The sequence below is a fragment of the Bombus vancouverensis genome, chromosome 10, assembly GCF_051014615.1.
Source record: "Bombus vancouverensis nearcticus chromosome 10, iyBomVanc1_principal, whole genome shotgun sequence".
Taxonomy (NCBI): Eukaryota; Metazoa; Arthropoda; class Insecta; order Hymenoptera; family Apidae; genus Bombus; species Bombus vancouverensis.
Window position 1 is genome coordinate 432,980 of NC_134920.1, and position 16,477 is coordinate 449,456.

The following is a 16,477-nucleotide window of genomic DNA, read 5'->3' on the forward strand; positions in this document are numbered from 1 at the left end:
TTCCACACGTTTTTAGCTTTTTAGCTGTTTGTGAATGGGCGCCTAATCAGCCAATCAGAAATGGCCGGTATTCTATGAATCCTTTTCTTCAATGCTCGAAGAGCTGGATATTTATCCAAAGCTGATGCCCCAAACATATACTCGAAATTTTCAAGGGCCGCTGCAAACACGAAGTCCGCCCATGTCGTCTGAAAAAAGGTTTGTATACATTTATTTTGTACCTCCTCTATTAAACAATTTTTTTAATTTACCTTGAAAAATGTGAAAAATCGAACTCTTAACTAAAGATCACTAGCTTTTTAGGAAGAATTTGGATTTTTATTTTATTGTCAGAATTTACAGAAAACTGGTATTATGTAAAAAAGAGTAATGTGTATCCTGAATCAATGTCGAATGGAAATTAGACAGTTCTATAAAAATAATCCTTCTCACGATTCCACAACTTCATAGCTTAATTAAATACAATTCTTCGGCGATATAATTACAAATACATTTACAGGAATTGTGTAATATGATAAATATCTCGTTAAAGAAATTGAAATCGTAAATTCCGCGGATAACCAGCGTTTATCATATAGAGACAGGGATTTGCAAAGAATAAAAGTTGTAGAACGTTGAAAGGCGTTGAGAGAAACGTGATGTTATCCCGTTATTCGTTAACGCAACGCAGTTAAAAAAATCCCGTAGGAAGATTACGATAATAGATAACCTGAGTCGAGTGTTTGTCGGGGGATCTAAAAGATTCTTTCGAGTTGAGCGTCTGAGATTGCAGAGAAGAAAATTTGGAAGCCATCGAATTCGTGATGTCGATAGAAATCTTCAGTTGGAATCGTTGTATCATAACGTAGTCTGCTTTTTGTCGATAAGACTTTACTAAACTAAAAGTGACTATTAAAAGTTTCTATCCTCTAAATTCTATCTACGATTCTATAATCTAAAAACTGACTTTTGCAAACAAACTGTAACATTCGCTTAACGGAAAGACATACGTATCTTGTTTGTACACGTCTTTTCACAATGAATTCTTAAACGTCTGTCTCTGTGGTGAGACAAATGCAAAGTCATCTCATCAGTTACTCACCTTGCTTCAAATCTCCAAGAGCATCGACGAGCACGTCGCATATCATCGCATCCCATTCGTTCCTTCCCATTAGATCGTACTTCTTCGCCAAGTATCGCGCCACAGCGTTACTCTGCGCTACCGGTTTCCTGTCTATCTCCAGCACAGGCAGCATTTTATAAGGCATTGCTAAGAACAAACATGGCTCATATGAACACTGTGTAGAGGGAAACGATCGATAGGAAATCACAACACAGCTTCCGAGGCCGTTGCGTTCTTGTGAATAAATGAATCGAAATCATTTCGGTTTTAATCAACATGGCCTAGTAAAGAAATACAGAAATGTCTTCTTTCTCCTTTTTTTCTTTTCTTACGATTACGATGGACAAGGTATCGCGTGTTTTTGACTGTTGGGAAGAACCTAAAGTTTTTAAAATCAAGGATAAATGATCGAGTATAAAATTTGTAATTCTCACGGAAAGGAACGAATCTGTCCGATGCGGTGTACTGAATGTACGAGGAACGATCAGTATCGTTTTGCAGCATTGCATAAGGAAGACCTTATGCAATGATAGTGGACTTACAACTGCGAATAAAAAATTCACGTCGCATAATACCAGACACGGAAAAGATATTAGAAAATGTACACGGTTCTTGTAATGAAAATTGAAATGCAAGGAATATAAATCGAATGTCTCTTGCGAACGTAATTTTGTGTTTTACACCGACAGGATTGATTTACAGACTTACGTTGATTTTTGGTTTCTCTATCTGCAAGCGACATATAAGATTATATCGAAGACTAGGTTGCGTAAAACTTTTATTATACTATTTACGATAGAAATGTCGCAACGGAAGATCGAATTTTATGTCTGCTTTGTTCTTTCGACTTTTTAGCTATGTTCTTGTTCATTTCCGAACTGATTTCAATTTTTTATCCTTTTTTTCCGACAAGTCCTAAAAAATTTTTAAATTAACGAGAAACGTAGAAGTATTTTTGTATTCCTATTTTAAGTCACCTATTTACGGTTTTCTCAAAATATTCGAAATGCTTCGATTCATTGAAAACAATAAAGATTGCAACACAAAAATTCGAGAATCGTAAGTGAATTAAGTTGGTATTCGATAAACACGATATTACGGAAGCAAAACTTAATGAAAAGTTCGACTTTATTCCGTATGAAATTTTACTTTAAGTAAGTTTAGCCTGCACGTGAAACGAAAGTTTTATATACAGAAAAGTTTGAGTAAATGGTAGATACCTGAGAGTTGAACGATGAAAGTAAAAATCGATTCTTCACGCTTACAATCCTTGTATTCAGGCCAGAGTTCTTCGGGGATCCTCTCGTCGGTATACTCGATGCCAGTATATGCAAATATGTACCGTATATGTTCGGCACGACCACGGGCATTGAAGTAGATTTGTTTGTAGGTAGGTTCGTCGCTCATTTTCCTTGCTCTGTCAACTTATCGAGAAAAATGATACAATTAACTCGTGTAATTAACAGACTGTGTGCGTGTTTGTGTGTATAGAGAACAATTTATTTATAGATGGAATAATTCGTATAATACGCAAAATAAATCATTTAGAAGGCTGGAATATGTGTTTTTGAAACAATTAATTATGTCGAAAAATATTTCAAACGAGATATAATTATGAAAAAAATAATAATTAAATGTATGTAAATGCATGTAATAATAGTTAAATGTATGTAAATGTAATAATTAAATGTAATTAGTTTCTTTATACGCACGCGATATTATTGGCGATATATGAAGGTCAACTTTATTTTTTTAAATAGATATATTTATACGTATATTTATAGATATAAATACATATATTATATAGATATAATAGTATATATAATATATATAATAATATATATGTCGAGTCTGAATCTCCGAGTCCGAGCTCGAGGCGCCCTCCCGGGGAGGGCTCGCGGGAGGTAGCGGTTCTGCGTTGAAGTTCTCCATCGTCCGGTCGCGCGTGGGGTACCTTTATTGTCGATAGTTACACTAGCGACGAGGGCCTCAGGCTTGATAACGAATCCGTGACCAACGGGAGGACAGGTTCCCTTGCTCTAACTCACACGTGCACCACTCCCTGCTCGTAAGGCACTCGACTTCCTTCACCGATCAGCTCTCTAGCAAGACTGCTCGTCATCCCAACGACGCCACCGAAACAAGACTCCGGTCGAGTGTCTCAGTACACACGATCCTCCGATCGACGTACGATTACTATCGGTTTGGATACTTGCGATTATTTCGTTATGGCTATATTAGGCTCTAGGTTGCAAGGTTAGGGTGTTGTCCTGAAGTTCCACAGGGGCCCCGGCGTCCTTTTGTCTCCGACTCGGCCATCCTGACACTTACACGTCCTCGTGTGTGGCCTGCTGGCTTAGTCTACCCGTCGGGCCTTCCACCACGCAGGCATCGACCCGGCGCTCGTCCTCGGGGCAATGTTTTTCTTCTCGCCGCGATGGACAGCAAGACGCGATGTGTCCCGGCATGTGGCAGTGAAAGCACAACGCTTTTGGTGGTGCAGCCGGTCAGCTTTCCTCCGGACGTCGGGGGTCCTCCTTCGGTTACCACTTCGCCCTCTTGCGGCATTCGAATGTCGGATGTCTGTAAATACCGCAGTGGCCACACCTGGTCCAGGGGGCGGGTGACCTGCCTCGTTTGTTTCCGGAGCTCGCTAATGACCTCCACGGCGGGGGCGTTGGCCACTCCGTGTATAGGAAGGGCTTCATTTCTCTTTGGAATTGTTTCACCGACGTGATGTCACTCGTGAGCGCTAATCGTTTAAAACGTTCATCGCGCGAGCCCAGCAGATGGAGGGCGGTGGCGGCGAGTACCTCTTTCCTGGTTGAATTTCGCCACTTCGACCCCAGGAGGGTGATGATACGATTTCCGTACGCTCCTGGTGTTTCGCCGTCCCGCGGTAGTTCCTCGGCTACCTTGATTAGCGACGCGGCTGCTACTTCTTGGCCACCGAAGTGCGCGGCGAATTGTTCCTTAAAATCTGGCCAGGTGAGCTCGTCGCCGTTCATTATCTGCGTAAGCCAGTACGCTGCCGGACCCTCTAGGGCACGGTTTAGGGCAGAATACAGTGCGCTGTTTTTCAGGCGGTGGTCCCTCATGAGCAGGCCGACGGCTGTGCACAGGCGGCTGGATCTGCGTCCGCGGCTTCGGGGTTGAAGCGCGGCAGCGATACCCAGGTTGCCCGGTGTCCTTTCTTCTTCTTCTTCTTCTTCTTCTTCTTCCTCTTCTTCTTCCCTAGCGACCGCTTTAGTGCGCGCACGATACTCTTACGATCCCGTGCCGACAACGTGTGTTCGGATGCCACTTCTGATGTCGAGTCTGAATCCGAATCCGAGCTCGAGTCACATTCCGAGTCCGAGCTCGAGGCGCCCTCCCGGGCAGGGCTCGCGGGAGATTGCGATTCCGTGTTGGAGTTCTCCATCGTCCGGTCGCGGGTGGGGTACCTTTATTGTCGATAGTGACACTAGTGACGAGGGCCTCAGGCTTGATAACGAATCCGCGGCCAACGGGAGGACTATCATATAAAAAGCAACAGGATACACGAAATAATATAATTCTGACTAGGACAACATAAACGCAAGAAGTGTTGATATTGAAAAAAATATTTAATTTTGTATATAAATATTTTCATATTTAAAAAAGTTTCCGGAAGCAGGAAGATTTACAAACAAATAATATCATAAACCGAATGTTTCATGATCCTTTTCTAATTAGAGTGTGTGACAGCATGTGAGAACGTTTCTTAAAAATATGACTTATTGCAATTACTTAATCGCAATTATAAACGATTAAGACCTTCTCACAACGAGGCAATCTATCCAAAGTGTAAAACTCGTTATACTTGATGAGAAAACAAATCTCTACTTAGGTTTCATTTCGTTTCATCGCGTTCGTAAAAAGTGAATTTGTATGAACACATCGTGCAATTTAGTAATTAGGACCGTTGATCTCGCTGCAACATAGATGGATAGAAAAAAGCCATTTAAAATGATACAACGTCGGGAAGACAATTATGAAAATTATAAATGGAGCACAAGATAAAATTGTTTAAGATTAATTCTTCTTTTTTTTTTTTTAATCGCGAGTGTTTGCAAACGAAGTTTCAATCTGTTTACAATGATAGCAATGAGAGGAGGATGTCTATGAAAGTTATAAATGCGATATTGAATAACATTTCTGCGAGTGGGTTTGTTTTTCGTTACAAATGTTTTTTAAACGAATCTGCAATCTGTTGGAAACAACGGAACAGTAACGGGACGACTGATAGGGAAATAAAAAAGATCGCGTTTTATTTGAACAGACAAATCTTTGAAATCTATTCGAAAGTCTATTTGAATTGGTACGAGCTCGAAAGGAACGGCGAATACTATAGAAGAAGGATTAATTAAAATTCTTATTAATCTGTACGCTTTGTATATTAAATACCTTGATCGATGCCAAGATAACAAATTATTATACGAAACAGTGAAGTATCCACGTCTGACATTAATATTGAGTATTACCATTACTGTAATTTAATTTTTAACCGATCCTGAAAATTCCTTAGAACGTAAAAAGTATAAAATGTTACTGTGCATTTCAAGATTAAATGCACTGTAATTTAGAAACAGTTATGAAGCGGAAACAAATAATTTATTCAGAATAAGAATTCTACGTAATCATGTTAAAAAAAAACGTACTTATAACGCGTTTAAACTCCAAATATGTAAAGACAATAAGGGAAAAAAATTAAACGAAGAATCGTAAATTCACACAAGATTTTATCCAAAAAAAAATTGGCCTGTACCAATATTTTTATTTGTCGTTACAAGTTACGAGGGTATTAAAAAGTTGGCCACGAATGGACCAGAGATAAGAATTTATCAGACTTGCTCTCGTAAATTTCAAGACGTTGCATCGGATATTCTTGAAAATCTTTGGACAATGGCCTCGATATTTCGCAGCTTCTATCCTCGAAGCGGAAGAACTCGGCGTTAAAAGCGACAGAACTGGAGAAACCCGGTGACCGCGAGCCTTTCACGCTCTCGACAGATTTCTCATCCCTCGTAATCCTCCCGGTGTCACCCAATTTCCACCCTCGTATTGCGATTTGTTGCTTCCAACGAGGCGACACCTTGTCTTGTGATTTCCTTTTTCGTCGCGTGAAACACGACCGAACACTTGTTCAAACACACAATTCGTATTTATCTAACTCGACAAAACGCCGTGTCATTGAAACAATAGCATTCTTTGGCTTTTATGTAAATTCCAATAAATTATGATAATGTTCGTGGAGACATTATTGCTACCTATTTTATCTGTCGTGATCCAAATTGATTTGTGGCTACGTATGTATATATATATATTTGTATTTTCTTTTGTTCTTTCTTTTTAATTTATGTGATCTGAGAATTACATTTCTGAGAGTTCGGTGAAATTCGATGCTTTATTTTTATCAGTAGAATCTTCCTTGTCATTGTCAGAACGCAGACGTTTACGCGTTTACGGAAAGTTTAAGGATACAAAAATACAGAAAAATGTAGAAAATATGCAAGAATATGTAAAATATCGAAAGTACAGTACTTCTAATAATACTTAGTAGCATGCTTACAAACAAATTTCTTTTGTATTTCTTGAAATTGCGTAAAGATTCGCGGTAATTATCGGATTTTTGTCCTCTTTTATCTGCTTTTTTTATTCGCAACTTATATGAGATATGAATTAATATTCAACGACGTGCGCTCTGTGCCACGAAATGAATTATCTCGCGTTAAGACTGCGGCAATTCTTACGTTTGATATTTCATTTAACGAACAGCCGCGCGTTCCTGAGTTTAAAAACCGCCACTCTGAACTTACGCTGAGAATAATATCAGGAAAAGCGAACGAGAGATGATTAGAAAGAAAATGCGAGGAGCAGTGAGGGGGATATTACTAGACTGCGCTTTTTTGTGCAAGTATAGCAGGATGTTTGGGAGTGTAAAATTTTAACGAATGCGTATAATATGAAAAAAATATATGAAATATCCAAGGTATAGTTTTATTAAACTTACTTTTTATAATGCTTCGTAGGTAAAACAATTTTCTATCCAGATTCCACTTTCTCAATTATATTTTAAAAAATGCTCGATAAGGAGAACAATTTTCTACCCTTTCTAATTATATCTTCCAAAATTCTTGATAGGTGAAACAATATTCCACCGACGATTTACTTTTTTAATTGTATCCCCCAAAATATGGACCTGCTTAACGTTTAGATATTATTATTTTTTTCGTTGTTACTTGATACGGCTAGCAATTAAATAGTGAGAATAAGAAGAATTGGAAGTGCCATTTTCGAAAAAGAATTTTGGTTTTAAATTGGAAATTAAATTTGGTTTGGACATATATGACACAATTTGTATGGACAATGAAGAGTACGAATCTACGAATTTCGAGGTAAAAGTATTGATATATGTATCGATATTTCTGGTCGTTACAATATCTCTAATCAATACAAAGTTCTAACTGAATGTTAGAATGTTAAACGTTAAAACGTTTAAAACGTTAAAATGTGTATCGAATCGTTGTAATTCCAAAGATGTCAATTGATGTAATGTAATAATAAAGTATAAAGTATAATAAAGTATAAAGTATAATTTCGTCTGTGGTATAATCTTTCTATTCCATTTTGTTACGTCGCACCGCGAGCAATATGGCAACGAGATGTCACCGGATACTCGCAGCGTATCCTCCATAGTTTCAAGTACCTTCCATAAATCTCATAGATTTCCTAGAAAAGGTCCTTCAAACCAAACAAACGTCTGTTTCCGAAGAATTTCTAAAGACTATTGTCTACCCCGACTGGACAAGGGAAAGTTAGTTTTTCTCACGTATGCTGCAACTTTCCTCCCACTAACCACTTTCTCTCGAGGGCGGTTAAGACCCTTCGTTAACCAATTAACAACGAAGCCACTTCCTTCACTCTCCTAACTAAAATCGTCACCAACAAATCCGTATGGTCCCGTGCGCTAGACACACCCATCCTTAGCTTTCCTCCGAGACAGCATCGTCTCCCAAGACAGTTCTGATTTCACATCCTTCGAACGGTCAATATCCTTCCACCGGGTGGGGCACACCCACAGATCAGTCACTCATTCATCTCGTACATATTCTCAACGCGAGAATTGATTGTAATATCAACAAATAAATAAAAAAAAAAAAATCTGGTACATACGCACCAGCGTAACTGCCTTCGTTATAAGTTGTTGGAATAAACGGTGAAATATAACTTACTATACTGTGTCATATTCATTTAACCACCTCTTATCTTAACCGAAACAGGGGAACGACTACTTCGCGGCGTCGATTCACCGAATCGTAGCGAGAATTTACGCCTCTCGCTACTGCGACTGCGTCTCTCCGCGAACGGTCGTAACACATTGATCGACAGAAGTACTAAACTCTAATAACATAAATTTATATATTTTCTATTTCCCAGCCACCAGTTTTATAGATTTTTCTATCTTCTGTACTACCTTTATCCCTTTTATTTTTTCTTACATGAGATTATTGTAAATTTAATATCATTTGTTCGCAATATTTGTCCTTGAATTTGAAATGTCGCGCTTCAATGTTGTGTGTTGTTCGACGTTTTATCCAACGATGTTTATCGAACTAGTTTATGAATACGTACATAATCATTAAAGAATCTATAAACCTTACTAGTTTGTTTTTACTAAGTTTTGTTACAGAAAACATGTTCTCATAAATTTTCAACTTTAATTTATGGAAATTTATTAACCTTAAACTATAAAATCATTCAATGAGTCTTTCCGGATGTTTTTATGTAGTCATAATTTCACATATCAGCACAGCTCCACCAATAGGATAAGAGTTACGTGGAAGCAACAGGGGGGAAGAAGATCATATAGATATCTAAAGGTTATTTTTGTCTCATTCAAGTTTCTGTTAACCGGCTTGGAAATTTCCTGTGCTTGTTTCGACTTTGAAGTCTTAAAAAAAAAATTGTAAGTAAATAGTATATATATAGTATATATATCTCGAGTCAAAGTTTCTCTTTATAAATAATAAACCGTTTAAAAACTATATTTTGTATGTTTTTTCCTTATTCATAATTAAATAATAAATATGAAATACTTCTACAGATAGCCGACATCCTTCAATTAACCGAACAGCAGATGATTTAAAAATTAGTAGTTGAAAGAAATAAATGTTATTACATGTTCATAATTGATCGATAAATTTAAGTATACAATTAGATAGATATAGTATACTTTATTAAGACCTAGATAAAAGACTTTTTTCTCGTTTCTCTTCTCTTACTTAATCACTAAGAGTTATATAACGTTTATTCGATAATTCTGCTTCTCCTGACCTTTCCACAAATGGTTGTTTATATCTCGACATTCTTGGTACTTTTAATCAAATTTTAATAACAGTACTTTACTCGTCAGAAGTAAATAAAAAAGCTCTAGGTAGAAGCAAGGATTTACTTACCTTTCCTTTCTCGAATCTCAGTTAGCAATGTCGTTCCTCTTGAAAGATTTTCCAAGTTTCCAAGACAATTTCCACGCTGGTAACATTGTATACATTTCAAGTATCGTGACCACAGGAACTTGTTGAGGCAATATTGAAGAAAGCAAAGAGAATGAAGAAATTGTAGGAACTATGAGAGACTACTCCTTCTTTCACAACTTATTTTCTCTTCGTTTGGGGGGAAAAACACAAATGAACGTAACGGTTGGTTTCATATACGTTTCAGATATCTGCTACTATCGCATGGAGGAGAATCCTGAAATGAAGGAAGCGAGGAAGAATCAACTTTTGATCGAAACAATACCATTTTACTTGACTAAATTCGACCACATTATTGGCAAAAATAAAGGATATATCATTCCTTCTACCGTAAGATTTTTTATCCAAATTTAATGTTAAAATTTTTAGTCTTTGTGCAAACTGGGCCATGTTGTCCATAAAAAATTATTGAAACTTTGTTGCGACAAGACAGCTTTAATTGTTGAGAGCAGAGTGTATCTTTAAAATTCACTCCTGTTAGTTTATGTACAAATGAATTTGCCAAGATTTTCAGCTTTTAGATAATTATTCATGTATCTTCCTCATCAAGTTTGATAGAAATTATTACTATCGTAATCAAAGCAAAGATTAAGATATGTAAAATCATTTCTCTGGATATGACACTCTTGTTTAATGAGTGATAAATGATACCATTCGAAATATCATATTTATATAATATATAATGATACTTATAAGTGTAATCACTTAAGTACAGATATCTGAATTTTTCTCACTGTCACTGACATAGATACGTATTATCGTCCCTTAGATTACTTGACCAGTTTATTTCTTTCATCACTGTGTTATTATATAACAATAATAAATAGTCACATTAAATTAATTTAGTATGACTATGTTGTTTAATAATACGTGTTTCATTGCAAAATATTTAGCGATTGAAGGGCTCGTAGGAAACATGAAAGTGAAAGAATACTAGAATCTACAGTTTACGATTTCAATTTCTTTAACGAGATATTTATCATATTACACAATTCCTGTAAATGTATTTGTAATTATATCGCCGAAGAATTGTATTTAATTAAGCTATGAAGTTGTGGAATCGTGAGAAGGATTATTTTTATAGAACTGTCTAATTTCCATTCGACATTGATTCAGGATACACATTACTCTTTTTTACATAATACCAGTTTTGTCATTTTTAATTAACAAATACCTCCAAAGGTTGAAGTTTCTAAAATTATCCATTAAATTCTGACAATAAAATAAAAATCCAAATTCTTCCTAAAAAGCTAGTGATCTTTAGTTAAGAGTTCGATTTTTCACATTTTTCAAGGTAAATTAAATAAATTGTTTAATAGAGGAGGTACAAAATAAATGTATACAAACCTTTTTTCAGACGACATGGGCGGACTTCGTGTTTGCAGCGGCCCTTGAAAATTTCGAGTATATGTTTGGGGCACCAGCTTTGGATAAATATCCAGCTCTTCAAGCATTGAAGAAAAGAATTCATAGAATACCAGCCATTTCTGATTGGCTGATTAGGCGCCCATTCACAAACAGCTAAAAAGCTAAAAACGTGTGGAAAAAAGATGACCAGTACACCAGTATATATATATGTACGCTGGCATCGCTATGTTGGTAAATGTTCGATGTTATACGTGTCGTAAAATGTAACAGTTCTATTTAAAGAAAAAATTTCGTTTCTATGAGTACGTTTAAAGTTTAACTATAAAAAGCCTCATCTGAGCTGTGTTCCTTTATGTGAAGGTATTATTGTGTGTAATATTGTGAATTACGACTTTTCCTCTCCGATATTCGTGAATTGAATCACGGTCAACTCAGCTTGAACTAAAATCCTAACTAAAATCGTCACCAACAAATCCGATGGTCCCGTGCGCTAGACACACCCATCCTTAGCTTTCCTCCGAGACAGCATCGTCTCCCAAGACAGTTCTGATTTTACATCCTTCGAACGGTCAATATCCTTCCACCGGGTAGGACACACCCACAGATCAGTCACTCATTCATCTCGTACATACGCACCAGCGTAACTGCCTTCGTTATAAATTGTTGGAATAAACGGTGAAATATAACTTACTATACTGTGTCATATTCATTTAACCACCTCTTATCTTAACCGAAACAGGGGAACGACTACTTCGCGGCGTCGATTCACCGAATCGTAGCGAGAATTTACGCCTCTCGCTACTGCGACTGCGTCTCTCCGCGAACGGTGGTAACACATTGATCGACAGAAGTACTAAACTCTAATAACATAAATTTATATATTTTCTATTTCCCAGCCACCAGTTTTATAGATTTTTCTATCTTCTGTACTACCTTTATCCCTTTTATTTTTTCTTACATGAGATTATTGTAAATTTAATATCATTTGTTCGCAATATTTGTCCTTGAATTTGAAATGTCGCGCTTCAATGTTGTGTGTTGTTCGACGTTTTATCCAACGATGTTTATCGAAATAGTTTATGAATACGTACATAATCATTAAAGAATCTATAAACCTTACTAGTTTGTTTTTACTAAGTTTTGTTACAGAAAACATGTTCTCATAAATTTTCAACTTTAATTTATGGAAATTTATTAACCTTAAACTATAAAATCATTCAATGAGTCTTTCCGGATGTTTTTATGTAGACATAATTTCACATATCAGCACAGCTCCACCAATAGGATAAGAGTTACGTGGAAGCAACAGAGGGGAAGAAGAACATATAGATATCTAAAGGTTATTTTTGTCTCATTCAAGTTTCTGTTAACCGGCTTGGAAATTTCCTGTGCTTGTTTCGACTTTGAAGTCTTAAAAAAAAAATTGTAAGTAAATAGTATATATATAGTATATATATCTCGAGTCAAAGTTTCTCTTTATAAATAATAAACCGTTTAAAAGCTATATTTTGTATGTTTTTTCCTTATTCATAATTAAATAATAAATATGAAATACTTCTACAGACAGCCGACATCCTTCAATTAACCGAACAGCAGATGATTTAAAAATTAGTAGTTGAAAGATATAAATGTTATTACATGTTCATAATTGATCGATAAATTTAAATATACAATTAGAAAATGTTTCTTCTTTATTGATAACTAAATAATACAGATAAGATACAAGATACTTGTACGAAAAGTCGGCGCGTCGTTCAATTAACGGAACAGCAGAGGATTTGAAAATTAGTAGTTGAAAGAAATAAATGTTATCATATGTTCATAATTGATCGATAAATTTAAGTATGCAATTAGAAAATGTTTCTTATGTTTGGAAGAATATATAATCACTGCTGAATGTTTTGTAGTTACGAAAGTTGTATACAAACATACATTGTACATACGACTAGTAATGGTACTAAATTACTGTTAGAGGGTCTTGGGTGTATAGGACCATATGGTTAAATTAATACTAGGGATAACGAATCGCGCGAATGTAATTAATATTTTGAAATGCGTTGTTTGCATTAATTGATAGTTTTCTTATAAACTTTTTTATAAACAATTTCATTGCTATAGAAAAAAGATAAATGCCGGTAATATGTCTATCCTACTTAAATAGAAAGTGCAATATTTCGTTATAATATTTGGCGCAAGTTTATACATTATTACATCCAAAAATAATATTCTTTTTATATCTAAGCTATATTAAAATATAAAGATACAAATAGCTATGCGAGTAGTTAGTAGTTGATGCTTTTTACTTAAATTGTCTTATACTTCATAATTTGTAATAATATAATTCTTGTCATCAATGATTCTTTGTTTTTACTTTGTATATATTATACTTCCAGGAAGATGCCGCTCTATAAATTGACTTACTTCCCAGTTACGGCATTGGCAGAACCAATCCGTTCTTCTTCAGCTATGCTAGTATTCCATTTGAAGATGAACGTATCAAAAAGGACGTCCGGCCAGAAATAAAGCCCTGTAAGCTTAAAATTTAAAGAAGTTCTGTTTCTTAAATCTCATCTTTCCTAATTTAACTAAAGTAGCTAAATAAAGTAGAACACAATTATGCAGAGTATAACAGAGATTATTGTTTACTCTCCATTGCTCTATAAGATATGTGGGAGAACAATAGGTATTGTTAAGGAGACAATGCCCTTTGTTTGCTGATAAATTATCAATAAATTAAATTATATCTTTCCAAAACAGATAACAGGAAGCTAGATATTTAAGAAGCATCATAATCTGTTTGTTCGATAGAATCTTTGATTCTATTAGTTGTATGTTTTTAGTGACTCCTTATGGCCTGCTTCCTATGCTCGTAGCTGATAGAAGGAAGGTTGCTCAGTCTACAGCTATTTGCCGTTACTTAGCCAAACAATATGACTTAGCTGGAAAGACTGACTGGGCAAATCTTCATATTGATGCCACTGTTGATACTATTCATGATATTCGTCATAGTGAGTATCCAGTGCTGTTTTGCATAAATCTTATGAGAATCTTGATAGCAGATAGTACATATCTGTTCAGGTATTTATTAGTTGAAATCCGATTTAATATTTGATTTAATCGAACGATACACGTATGTCAACAATACAAGACAAAGGATTAAAAAGGATTGTAATTCTATCTTCAGTATCATTTAAATTTCGCACAACACTGTATTCAAGTTAGTATAACATTAGCGAATAGTATTTAACTGAAAACAAATTTTCAGAAATTGCCGCCTTCCACTATGAGGAGGACGAGAAGGTCAAAGCTGCAAAACGCAAGGCTGCTGAAGAGACGCTGCCGTTCATTTTAGAACGTTTGGACCAGCAAGTGAAGGAAAATGACGGCTACTTCTACGATGGTACTCTCTCTTGGGCTGATTTAACATTCGTTGCTCTGCTCGATTATTTGAACTTTATGTACAAGTCTGATCTGATCGAGAATTACGAGAATCTGAAGCTGCTGGAGAAAAAGGTCCTCCTTCTGCCCAAGATCAAAAACTGGATTGAGAGACGCCCAGTTAGCGAATTCTAAACTTCACGATTGCTTATGGTTTTATAAGCGTTTAAAGATTGCGGTCTTAGTGTGTTGAGAGAACGAAGAACGAATCGTGTTGATGGAAGTTTGTATGGAATATACTGATTGCTTTTAACATTCATTAGTTCCAGCTATTACCGATATTTTTGTCATTTAGTTAGGGTTTTCCCTTTAGATTACGTTGTGATAGAGAACTATTATTTGTGTATTCCTACAGAAACATACGAACTATATAAACTGTTGACACGATGTTGTGCTTTTGTATTATAGAGATAATAATAAAACCATCAAACAATCATTAATTATGTTTTTTATTATATTCATTAAGAATTGAAGATTACCTCCTTGGTGATCTTGATAATATCGTATTTTACAAATGTTGAACAAAAAAAAATGTATGATTATTTTATTCAATACGTTATGAGGGTTGCTTTAAAAAAAATACGAGTTACATATTTCTTTGAAGAAAGCATGATTTTTATCGATACAATAATGTTCTTCTGTTATCGCTTTAAAGTTGAGTACTTCGTTGATTACACGAGAGAACTCGCCTACAGCAAACAAGATACGACCGTGTGTAAAGTAATTAATCTGGTTGCTCGTTGCTAGCTACACATAAGGCTTGCGTAAAAAAAAATATGCATTTCAGTTCAGGCGGAGAATTATGTAGGAAGTCATTTTGTCGATCAATAACTTAGTTAATAAAAGATCAAATTTTCATGTACATAAATGTAAGTAACGTTCAAGTATTAATCATTACATACAATTTTTGTATAATTCGATATCTTGGTCACTTACATCTTACAAATGATACATAGATAATATTTATGAGATACATTGGAGCTATCTTTTAGTTAACGCCATTTTTTCTTGTTTTCTCTGTACTTTTACTATTCTTCCAAAAATATCAAAGGATCGATGACTTCAAATTAAACTAGAATTGCTTCGGTATATTGTCAATCAATGGCTATTTGTATTCACATCTATATCAAAGGAAAACCGATTGCAAAATTAATTACCCTTGCAACTCCGCAATATGAAAATATGTGTGATCGACCTTGAAGATGACAAATCTCAATGTTTGAAGTAGTACAAAAAGATGATAATTTAATTTCGCTTTATCAAACTGTACAAAATTTGTATACACATACAGAAAAAAAACGGAGTTCAAACATTAATCAACATGAATTATCGGTTATTATTGTTGAGTAATTATTAGGATTAGAGTTTTGGAGTATCGATCGTATCGAGATTTAACTATCGGTTTCCGCAATTTATTGTTTTTCTAAATTATGTCTAAATGGTATCAGTTTTTGAACATTTTATAGTTTACACTCCAACATACTGACGTAAGCTATCGAAAATAATTGTAAATTATGCAATATCATTTTTTTTATATTTCATAATCTAAATTTCAATCTACTTTTTGTATTTAACATCCCTTATTTATTGTTCGTGTTCCGTCTTGTACGTTCTTCAAAAAATCTTAATTTTTTTTTCGATAAAATCTTGTGTGAATTTACAAAAAATACGATTCTTCGTTTAATTTTTTTCCCTTATTGTCTTTACATATTTGGAGTTTAAACGCGTTATAAGTACGTCTTTTTTTAACATGATTACGTAGAATTCTTATTCTGAATAAATTATTTGTTTCCGCTTCATAACTGTTTCTAAATTACAGTGCATTTAATCTTGAAATGCACAGTAACATTTTACACTTTTTACGTTCTAAGGAATTCTCAGGATCGGTTAAAAATTAAATTACAGTAATGGTAATACTCAATATTAATGTCAGACGTGGATACTTCACTGTTTTGTATAATAATTTGTTATCTTGGCATCGATCAAGGTACAAAACTCGTGGCCATACACCACG

At 35.1% G+C, this 16,477-nt stretch overlaps 1 protein-coding gene and 1 pseudogene across 1 annotated transcript in view; one reads left to right on the top strand and one right to left on the bottom strand.

The window, feature by feature from the left end:
* Positions 1–2,439: 2,439 nt before the first annotated feature.
* LOC143303283 (hematopoietic prostaglandin D synthase-like) overlaps positions 2,440–16,477 on the bottom strand; it is a 45,316-nt gene continuing 31,278 nt past the window's right edge. The window contains exon 4 of the mRNA XM_076622324.1: positions 2,440–4,616. Within this exon, the coding sequence (XP_076478439.1) occupies positions 4,444–4,616 (173 nt within the window). The 3' untranslated portion in view covers positions 2,440–4,443. The remainder of the gene's footprint in view (positions 4,617–16,477) is intronic.
* On the top strand, positions 12,662–14,903 carry LOC117162922 (glutathione S-transferase-like; annotated as a pseudogene).